The 10,625-nt window shown below is 37.2% G+C and overlaps 1 protein-coding gene across 2 annotated transcripts; it reads left to right on the forward strand.

Moving 5' to 3' along the window:
- The first annotated feature begins 1,452 nt into the window (after positions 1-1,452).
- Positions 1,453-10,423, forward strand: LOC127413361 (wolframin-like). Of its 2 annotated transcripts, none has more exons than XM_051650457.1 (8): positions 1,453-1,603; positions 2,602-2,808; positions 3,532-3,608; positions 3,690-3,834; positions 3,954-4,127; positions 4,287-4,364; positions 4,471-4,628; positions 6,674-10,423. In XM_051650457.1, exons 1-8 carry the CDS (start codon positions 1,594-1,596, stop codon positions 8,510-8,512), a joined length of 2,688 nt encoding a protein of 895 aa, XP_051506417.1. In that variant the 5' UTR covers positions 1,453-1,593; the 3' UTR covers positions 8,513-10,423. The 2 variants fall into 2 exon arrangements, with proteins under 2 accessions (XP_051506417.1, XP_051506418.1); XM_051650458.1 differs by having other exon boundaries at positions 2,662-2,808.
- Positions 10,424-10,625: the final 202 nt, after the last annotated feature.

Genomic DNA, 10,625 nt, shown 5'->3' on the forward strand with positions numbered 1-10,625 from the left:
AATTGTAGTTTTATTAAGTAACATTAACAAAGATGAATAAATGCTGTAAAAAAAACAAAAAAAAAAAAACAAACAAAAACAAAAAACAGTATATTGTTCCTTTTTAGTTCATGATACCATTAAGTAATGTTTACAAATAGAACCTTATTGTACAGTGTTACCAGCCGTCTAATTAAATCCATATGACAACGATCTCACATACAATACAGTGTTTGTTGATAAACATATACATAATAAAAATGCTTATTTACAGACAATTTATGTAACATACAATACCATCTTCTTATGGCTATCCCAGGTTTGTAGATATGTGTATGAGAACTCTGTACAGTAAATGTATGTGAGGCTATTGCTTATATAATTTCCATTTCTTTTATTATAGCTGTCAAATTTCAAAATGTTCTTCATTCTGCGTAGCAGTATAGTAGTATAATTTTCTTGTATCATAAATAACCTATATTTCAACCAGTGAGACTGTATTTGAAATCTGTTAGGTTTCAGCTCTGTTCTTTCAAAAGACATTTTTTTTTAAAGCCTTTTTTTTTCTTTCTCTCAGGTAAATTGAATTCACATTACTAAAGCTATATTGTTAACCATACATGAAGAAATATTTCTTCAAAACATGAAGAAATCACTTCATAACGCACAGTAAAAAAGTCAATATTTACTTAGCAGAATTGCATTACAGTAATTACTAGAAGATTTTTCACATAGGCAGAATTTGTCAAAATATATGAAAATCAATAGCTCACTGCAAATAAAAAGTGTGATATTCGATCAAATGATATTAATCTTGATTGCACTTTAATGTTGCTTTGTCTTCTGGGTAAATTTCATAAAGCTAGATTAATATATTCCAAACCTAATTTTAGATTGTTTTCTGTTGATGTAAAGTCCCTTGTTGCCTCATTTGAGAAAAACTGTAGACCCCTGAATACCAAGGTATTAAAAACATATATTCTCAAGACCGTCATAAAGAAAAATTGAATTCTGATTCCTAAATATTAGAGTTGTTGTTACAGTAATGTTATATAATGTACTGTATTTGACTGTATATTGTAATGTCCGTATGTCCCCAATGTTATTGATTCTATTTTGTAACAATAAATAATAATAATAATAATAATAATAATAATAATAATAATAATAATAATAAAATGCTTAAAACAGTATACAACGTTTATTCAGCTCCTCAATAATACAAATGAAATTATTATTATTATTATTATTATTATTATTATTTAACATGCAATAATATTATGGAACAGTTAGCAGAAGTTAATTCACACAACTTGTTATTTCTTTATTTGTTTATTTTTAATTTAATTTAATTTAATTTAATTTTATTTTATTTTATTTTATTTTACTGGCTTTTAATATGAAATTCAAAAGAGGCTGCAACAGGAAGTTTTGTGACAATGTCAACATTGTTGTCCAGTCAGACAGCAGCAGCATCTGGACGGGCCGCGGTCAGCTGTCTGCACATCACTGGAACGTCACATACTTTAGTTACAGTGTATCGGGTGTCAAAACAGGCTGAAGTAACAGTGTCTGCTGATAGCTTTGATATACTCACTCATTATGAAGTAATGAATGAACTCAGGTAAGAAAAACAAAACGGAAGAATTTAATTTACTGTATAAGTCGGTGAGTGGGGACAAGTCGTAGCTTCATATCTGTGTCGCTTTGAGCGTGCCGAGATTATTGTGATTTTGTTATTGGTTTTGTATTTCTTCGCCAATGCTTGTTAATCAGTGTTTGACGTTATTTAAATCATTTAATGTGCGTTTGTTTGTGTTTAACTTTACTTTCTCTTTTGCCATTCGGTCAGTGGTGAAGGTGACTCTGGTGCAGAAATACACCCCTAACAAACATTTACCCATGTAGCAATAGTTCCCATAATACAGTTTCCATGAAACATCATACTGTCATTGTTACTTCTGTACAATCTATAGTAAATTAATAAGGGATCTTCTTCAAACAATGTCAGACCTGGTTATGTAGAGTCTTTATGTAATTTATTTTTTAGATGACAGTGGCAACAGAGAATTACTGTAGTAACAGCAGCTAAAGTTACTATAATCTGTATTATGTAAATATTGTTACAATGGTACATTTTATGTAACATATGCATTGTATTGAACTTATATTTTATATAAGTTATATAGATGACAATGCTATACTCCATCTAAAACTACATTTTAAATATCATTTTGCTAATTAATTTACAATTATGCATGCAGCTTTAATATGAATTGAGAAACTACATGGAAAATAAAACTTCATATGTAACACAGCAGGGCTGCTTCGAGTAAACTAGTGAAGGCAAAAAGGTGACTCAGAAGACAATAAACTTTACTTAGATTATAAACTATTATGCATATTTATACTATAAAATATAAACCTAAAATATTCAGTTTCCCTTATAAATTTTTTTATTTTATTTTTTTACAATAAATGTGGAAGTTTTAGCAGAAAAAAGTAGGACATTTCAAAAGAAAATAAATAAAATATGATGACGTCTATTTGTTTATTCTATTTCAGCAATGTAGGGTAACTTCCATTTTTTTTTTTAATTTGTTTTATTTGTTCCTTGTTTAGAAATGGATGCTTCTCATCTTGAGTCTCCATTATTGTCCCAAGCTTCTCCTGTCCCTACAGTTCTCTCTGCATCTGGACACGCCATTCATCCAATGTCCTCCTCTTTATCAAGACCTAGCCCCTCCCTTTCAACAGGTCGCTCACAGCTGAACGCAGCCAGTAGTTCCCATGCTGGCTTTCCAGGACAATCATCATCTTCTCCACAGGGTACAGACTATATCAACTTTAACCAACACAGTTGCACATGCCAGTGTTGATCCAAAATCTAAACATAGACACTTAGTCTAGTTACTATGTGAAGTGTCAGTGATTATTTTACCCGGGCAAGGAAAGTCATATGTCACACATACACCCACACTGGTATTCCCCAAGTTCCTAAATGATAAGTCATTGTGGATATTTAGTTTAGATCTCTTATTACACACACACACATAAAAAATACAGTACAGCTGAGATCTTAGAAGAGCGTTTATATGCTTTAAATTGTCTTAAAGTGAGTTAATCCAAAAATGACTAACCTGACTTAAAATAACTTTCTTCCATGTAACACAAAAGGAGATGTAAGGCAGAATCAGTCGACTGAGACTAACAGTCTGGCTAACATCTCCTTTTGAGATCCATGGTAGAAAGAAAGTTATACGGGTTTGGAACAACATGAGGGTAAGTAAATGATGACAGAATTTTCATTTTGAGCGAACTATCCCTTTAAATCAAATTTGGCCTTTCTACTTGAGAAAGGTGTGGGCAGTCTATCGTAATCTAATATAAACTAATTTGGAAAACAAATCTGAGCAAAATTTGCAGTGTGAACACAACCTTAGTACAAACCTGGTTTGCTTTACCAAACATATTTGTTGTGATAATGTCATAATATGAGTAAATAGTCTTATGAGTATGAGATTGATCGGTTTGACTCCTTTAATTTCCCAGGTGAAATCCCAGAGAATCTGAGCATTGACGAGCTTAAAAAGAGGGCTAAGAATGGAGACGCCAAAGCACAGACAGAGGTTTGGATTCGACAAACAAACAAATCTGACTTATTCACATTTTAAAATAATTAAAAAAACGTACCCTCTGTTGCTGGACAGATTGGTAGGTATTACCTGAGACTAGCTGAACAAGAAGACGAGGAGGTGAATTGCGTTACCGCTGTAACATGGCTGCTCCAGGCAGCAAAGAATGGCAGAAAAGATGCAGTGAAACTTCTTCAACGCTGCCTGCATGAGAGGAGAGGTAAAGCAGATAGTTTTTATAAACTCTTATTCTATATATCATAACATCCCTTTCTCTATACTTGCACTGAGACTGATTTTTATAAAAGATTAGTGTGTGTATTTGTGTGTATGTGGCAGGTATCACAGCTGAAAACAGAGAGGAAGTGCGTTCACTGGCATGCGAATCTCGTTTCGAACGCAGCGTCAGGAAAGCAGCTCTGCTCATGTACTGGAAACTCAATCCAGAGAGGAAGAAAAAGATCACTGCCTCTGAACTACTGGAAAACATGAGCCATCTCAACACTGAGACAGGTAAAACAAGAAGAGTGCATTTACTCATGCTCGTGTTGTTCCAAACCTGTATGACTTTCTTTCTTCCGTGAAAAGATATCTTTCTTTCATACAATGAGAGTGCACTCCACAGTGTCTTAAATATCTCTTGAATGTTTTATATTCCTGTATCTTCTCTAGATGGCGCTCCCATCAGCCCTCTCTCCAGCCCAGCACAAAAACAAAGGAAAGTTTTGGAGAGTCTGGTATCAAGAGATGGTGAGTGCAAAAGGGATTGTGTTGTCTTTCTTTTAGACTCTAATATGTACTGTATATGTACAATTATGAATATAATAACCTGAATCCTGTTTTGATGCTTCTGCAGGGACTGATTACGTAGATCTAGAGGAGTTTGTTGAGAATGCGAAGCAATATGCTCAGGGTATCTCACCAACAATTGCCATGGAAGGAGTTGCATTTGATGATGACGATGATGACGAAGAGCCAGTGAAGAACCCAGACGAACTGCCTTTGCATCAAAAGGTATTAAGTACAAAGGATCAATCAATTAACAGGGGTTTTCTTTATTCATTGGAAAGTATTTGTATCAATAAGTGGTACATTTATTTTGAACTTTTAATACATTTTTACTTAAAGGAATATTCCGGGTTCGATACCCGGAAAATGAGGGGAAAGTAAAAATGTATTTTTGTGGAAATCATTATTACGCCACAAATGCTGTCGATTGAGCTAAACTTGTATTGAACCTGGAATATTCTAAGAATTTTGTTTCTATGGCTGTGTCTCAAAACCTACTGAGCTGACTCAAGGCTAGGGTATACTTCATTTTTCCACATTCCGTTACGTGTCAAGCATTGTCAAACGCTCTAGCCTTTCAAAGAATACTCTGACTGCGAGCCCATACAGATGTGTTCGACGAATGCAGACTATGACTGCTTTATGATACTTTTTGGTACAGTCATCACATTAAAACTGCACTGCACTCGAACAATCTGCATGTACTGTGCTGATGATGTAATTTGCATTACATGTACTGTACACAAGAAAACCGAAGTATAGTTTGGCCTTCACTGTCTACTGCCCACTTGGGTGGCTGTCTACATATACGGCATCCTAACCAAAATGGTATCTCATAAGTGATTTGGGATGCTCTTCATAGGAAGCAACTGCTAAAAGCCACTTTAATTGTGCCATGTTAAAGGAATATTCCGGGATCGATACAAGTTAAGCTCATTTGACAGCATTTGTGGCATTGTGTTGACCACAAAAATTTCTTTTGACTCGTACCTCCTTTTCTTTAAAAAAAAAAAAAAGCACAAATTGAGGTTATAGTGAGTGAGGCACTTACAATGGAAGTGAATGGGACCAATTTTTGGAGGGTTTAAAGGCAGAAATGCGAAGCTTATAATTTTATAGAAGCATTTACATTATTTTTTCTGTTTACTTGTGTATTATTTGAGCTGTAAAGTTGTATATATCCTTGTTTTTACGGTCGTTTGAGGGTTTTAGGGTTTACGGTGATCATGTCGTCATGGCAACAAAGTTGTAAAATTGGATATTACTTTACACAGAAAAGGTTATTAAGCAATATTATCACACTAAAATCATGTTAACACACATATTGTTTACATGTTGTGGCTATACTTTTACGTTTACGGATTGGCCCCATTCATTTCCATTGTAAGTTAGCCAGATTTGTGCTTTTTTTTTTTTTTTTTAAAGAAAATGAGGGATGAGTCGAAGTAATCTTTTGTGGTAATCAACATTGTCCCATAAATGCTGTTGAATGAGCTTGTATTGAAACTGGAATAATCCTTTAATAGCTCACCTCACATGAAGTGTGCAAAACAAAAAGTCTATTAACGCTAACGTTTATTTGGACGTTAGAATGTAGCTAATATGTTGATATTTTAATGAGACCATGAAATACAAAGCACAAGTATTTGATGAAGATAACATCTTTAATTTGATGGAACTATTTCAGCACGATATTTCCCTTGGGTTGGTCCGCCATCTTGGATGAACATTTTTCGCTAATATTTCTTTTTTTTATTTTAATTTTTTTCTCCCCTTTTTTCTCCCCAATTTGGAATGCCCAATTCCCAATGTGCTCTAGGTCCTCGTGGTGGTCTAGTGACTCGCCTCAATCCGGGTGGCGGAGGACGAACCTCAGTTGCCTCCGCGTCTGAGACAGTCAATCCACGCATCTTATCACGTGGCTTGTTGAGTGCGTTACCGCGGAGACATAGCACGTGTGGAGGCTTCATGCTATTCTCCACGGCATTCATGCACAACTCCCCACGCGCCCCACCGAGAGCGAGAACCACATTATAGCGACCACGAGGAGGTTAACATTTTTGAGCTAACAATGAACTTTGGGATTGCCTTATCCGCTAAGTATATTTGTGATTCTGCCTCAAATTTTGCCCGAATCTAGGGTATTATATGGTAGGTTTTTCACCAGCTTCCTATAATTTGAGACTGCTTTCGTGTTGTTAGCATATCTATAAATGTAAGCTTACTAAATCGTTTCTTCTGATAACTAAATTATTTCTCCATATCCATAGGTGTTGAAGTTTCCCCTTCATGCTGTGTTGGAAGTGAAAGAGGTGTTGATTGACTGGGCGTCTCATGCAGGAATGCAGTGGATTAGCGCCCTTATTCCCACACATCACGTCAATACGCTTATCTTCTTCTTCATCATCTCCAATCTTACCCTGGAGTTCTTTGTCCTTGTCATTCCCCTCATCATATTCTACCTTTCTTTTGTGTCGATGGTCATCTGTACGCTCCGAGTCTTCCAGAACGGCAAGGCTTGGGAGAACTTTCGTGCACTAACATCCATGCTGGCTCATTTCGAGCCAAGCATTGACCTCGAGCAGGCCGAGTCTAACTTCACTTGGAACCATCTGGAGCCATACCTATATTTCCTCCTCTCTATGCTATTTTTAATAATTTCATTTCCTCTCGCAGACGAATCCTGGCTGCCATGTTCGGAACTGGCTACCGTTGCGTTTTTTTTCACCGTAAGCAGCTACTTAAGTTTGCGACCAGCAGCGCAGCAACACGCCAAACTCGCTCTGCTCGTGCAAGTTGCCTCTGCTATTTGTACGCTCATGAATCATTTGCTGGGTGGCTGGATGGGTCGTATAGTGGGTGGTTCTTGGTTTAGCATACACCTTAGCGACCTGTTGGTACTGCACATGGGTGTGCCTTGTGTTTTGTATCTCTACCTCCTATACCTGTGTACTCGTATGGCCACTGCAGGTGGGACACGCGGCACTTACTGCGTGCTGCTCCCTTACTTATTATGCTTCATCTGGTGTGAGCTAGCCGTCACACTACTGCAAGAGTCCACAGCGTTGGGACTAATGCGCACCGCTGTGGGCTACCTCCTTTTTTTCTTTGCTTTGCCCGTGCTGTCACTGGCTCTTGCCGCTGTAATGCTGGTGCAATTGGTGCAGTGGTTCCTTGCTCTGGAACTGGCCAAAATGGCTTTAACCGTGTGCGTTTGCATGCTGCCTGTCCTACTGCGCTGGTGGACACGTTTTAGCGTGTCGCCACTAGCGGTGTTGCGCTCTTTGCAGCGTAGCAGTGTGGTCAAGTTGATCCTCGTTTGGATTTCAGCCCTGGTGCTTTTCAGCTGGTTTTATGTGTACCGTTCAGAGGGAATGAAGGTATACAACTCGACTCTGACTTGGCACCAGTACAGCGACCTCTGCGGCCCTCGTGCCTGGAAGGAGCGTAACATGGCACACACCCAGATCCTCTGCAGCCACTTGGAGGGTCACCACGTTACGTGGGAGGGCCGGTTTAAGTATGTTCGCGTCACTGAGATTGAGAACGGCGCACAAGCTGTTATTAATCTCCTACCGGTCTTTATAGCGGACTGGGCTCGCTGTCTTTATGGAGAGGAGTATCCTGCCTGTGACACAAGCCTGCCGGGGCCCATGGAGCCATTATGCCAGCTCAAGACACTCGCAAAGCATAAGTGCCATGTACAACGTTTCGACCACTACAAGTTTGAAGTGACTATGGGGATGCCGCAGGAGAAGAAGGGGCGAAACGGAGGGCAAGATATCGACGATGCAACCAAAGACATTGTGCTGCGGGCTAGCAACGAATTCCGTGGTGTTTTGCTGGAACTCAGCTCAGGCAGTGTGGTGGAGTTTAGTACAGTACTTGAAGGCAGACTGGGCAGCAAATGGCCAGTGTTTGAGCTCAAAGCGCTACACTGCAAGACATGCGTCTCACCACTTGTACCAATACGAAGACAGGTCAAGATCGAGCAGGACTGGAGGGTTAATGCTAGAAATGCCTTGGCGTTTGCCTTCAATTTCTTGTTTCACCCCCTGCTTTCAGTTGAGGTGGATGTTGATGTAGCTACTACAGAAGTGTCTGTATGAAGCTAGTTATCCGATTAACCAAGTTCATCCTTGGCATACGCTGCAGTATAAAACTAAATCCGAAGTGCAGGGAGACTGTCAAGATTTGGTCAAGTGCTTTTAATGAAAGCGCTATCAAAAAAGGCGTTATCATCTTGTTTTGTGTGTTTCATGTATGAAAGCCAATAAATAAGCAAGACTGTCCTTCAGTAGCTGCTATGAGAACCAAATGAACAGATATCACTACAATCCCTGAACTGTCACAACACTGATTCAACAGTTTTCAATATGAATCACATGTATGGGAAATTCACAATCATATGCCTTAGTTATAAGCCATTTGATATGGACTAACTGACTTTTCTACAATGAAGAAGCTGCACTGGCTTTCCCTCTTTTGTTACATGAATAATAGGGCTTTTATTCAGCTGATATTTATTATTACTGTATATCTAATTGAGTTAATATTTTGAAAGATAATGCATTATGACTAGTGTGTGTGCATTTGTGTGCACTGCAAAATGAAAATGTTTTCCAAAGCAGTATTTTTTTTCTTGCTTTTCAGTAAAAAATATCTAAACATCCTAAAAACAAGATATATTCATTTGACAAACAAAATGACATTAGATTGTCTTGTTTTCAGAGAAGTCTAACAAACTTGTGTGAACTTTATACTTTAACACAATCAATCTGCCAGTGGGATATGAAAAATAAACCTGTTATTTCTTTGTATTAAGTTGATTTTTCTTACCCCATTGGCAAATAGTAAAACCAAAAAATGTTGTTAGATTTCTGTGTAAACAAGACTTGGGTATAGTTCACCCATAAATGAAAATTATCTAATCATTTACTCACCCTCAAGCCATCCCAGATGTGTATGAATTTCTTTCTTCAGCTGAACACAAACAAAGATTTTTAGAAGAATATCTCAGTTCTGTAAGTACATACAATGCAAGTGAATGGGTACCACAATTTTGAAGCTCCAAAATGCATATAAAGGCAGCATAAAAGAAATCCAGAAGACTGCAGTGGTTAAATCCATATCTTCAGAAGCAATATGATAGGTGTGAGAGAAACATTTCAATATTTAAGTCCTTTTTTACTATAAATTACCCTCACTGCCCAGTAGGTGGCGATATGCACAAAGAATGCGAATTTGCAAAAACAAATGAAGAAGAAAGTGCAAGTGGAGAATAATAGTAAAAAAAAAAGGACATTGATCTGTTTCTCACCCACACCTATCATATCGCTTCTGAAGATATGGATTTAGTCACTGGAGTCTTATAGATTGCCTTTATGTCCTTTTGGAACTTCAGAATGTTGGTACCCATTCACTTGCATTGTCAGGACCTACAGGGCTGAAATATTCTTCTAAACATCTTTGTGTTCAGCAGAAGAGAGTAAGTCATACATATGATGGCATGAGGGTGAGTAAATGATGAGCAAATTTTGATTTTTGGGTGAACTATTCCTTTAATATCTTATGTCATTTTGCTTGTCAAGTAAATTTGTCTTGTTTTAAGGACGTTTAGATATTTTTACTGGAAAACATGACAAAAATACTGATTTAGAATAGGGTTTTTTGCAGAGTGTCTGTTTTTGCCTTAGATTAGCAGCAGTGTCTTTTTAAAGATGTACTGTAAATGCATTTTTTTCATAATTTAAGGCATATAGAACAAAAATGAAAATGATTCGATTTTTCTGTGAAAATGCTGTATGATAGATTTCTTTGACAAGTCTACAGATCTCCTTTTATACATATATATATAAGGTTGGGATTAAGTTTGAATTTTGAGTTATGATTTATAGACTTCTTCACATGTTTCAAACCTTTGACATTGCTGAAAAGACATTGGCTGGCTTGTGACTATACTGAAGGTACAATATGACCACTACGGTACATTGAACAATATTAAAATAGTAGTGATTGAATTTGTCCTCGATTTTATAAATTACAATTGAGTGCTAGGTAGCAGCAGTATGTAATAGGAATGTACCATTACTGCATTAGATAGCAGTCAGTACTTAAGTGCCACTCATAATTTATTATTCCTATACAACCAAACAGATGCCACCCACACATCCCTTCTCTCCATTTACACACATACACAGCCTTGTCATGTGCATGCAAGAG

This window comes from Myxocyprinus asiaticus, chromosome 22, assembly GCF_019703515.2.
Source record: "Myxocyprinus asiaticus isolate MX2 ecotype Aquarium Trade chromosome 22, UBuf_Myxa_2, whole genome shotgun sequence".
NCBI classification, from domain to species: Eukaryota; Metazoa; Chordata; class Actinopteri; order Cypriniformes; family Catostomidae; genus Myxocyprinus; species Myxocyprinus asiaticus.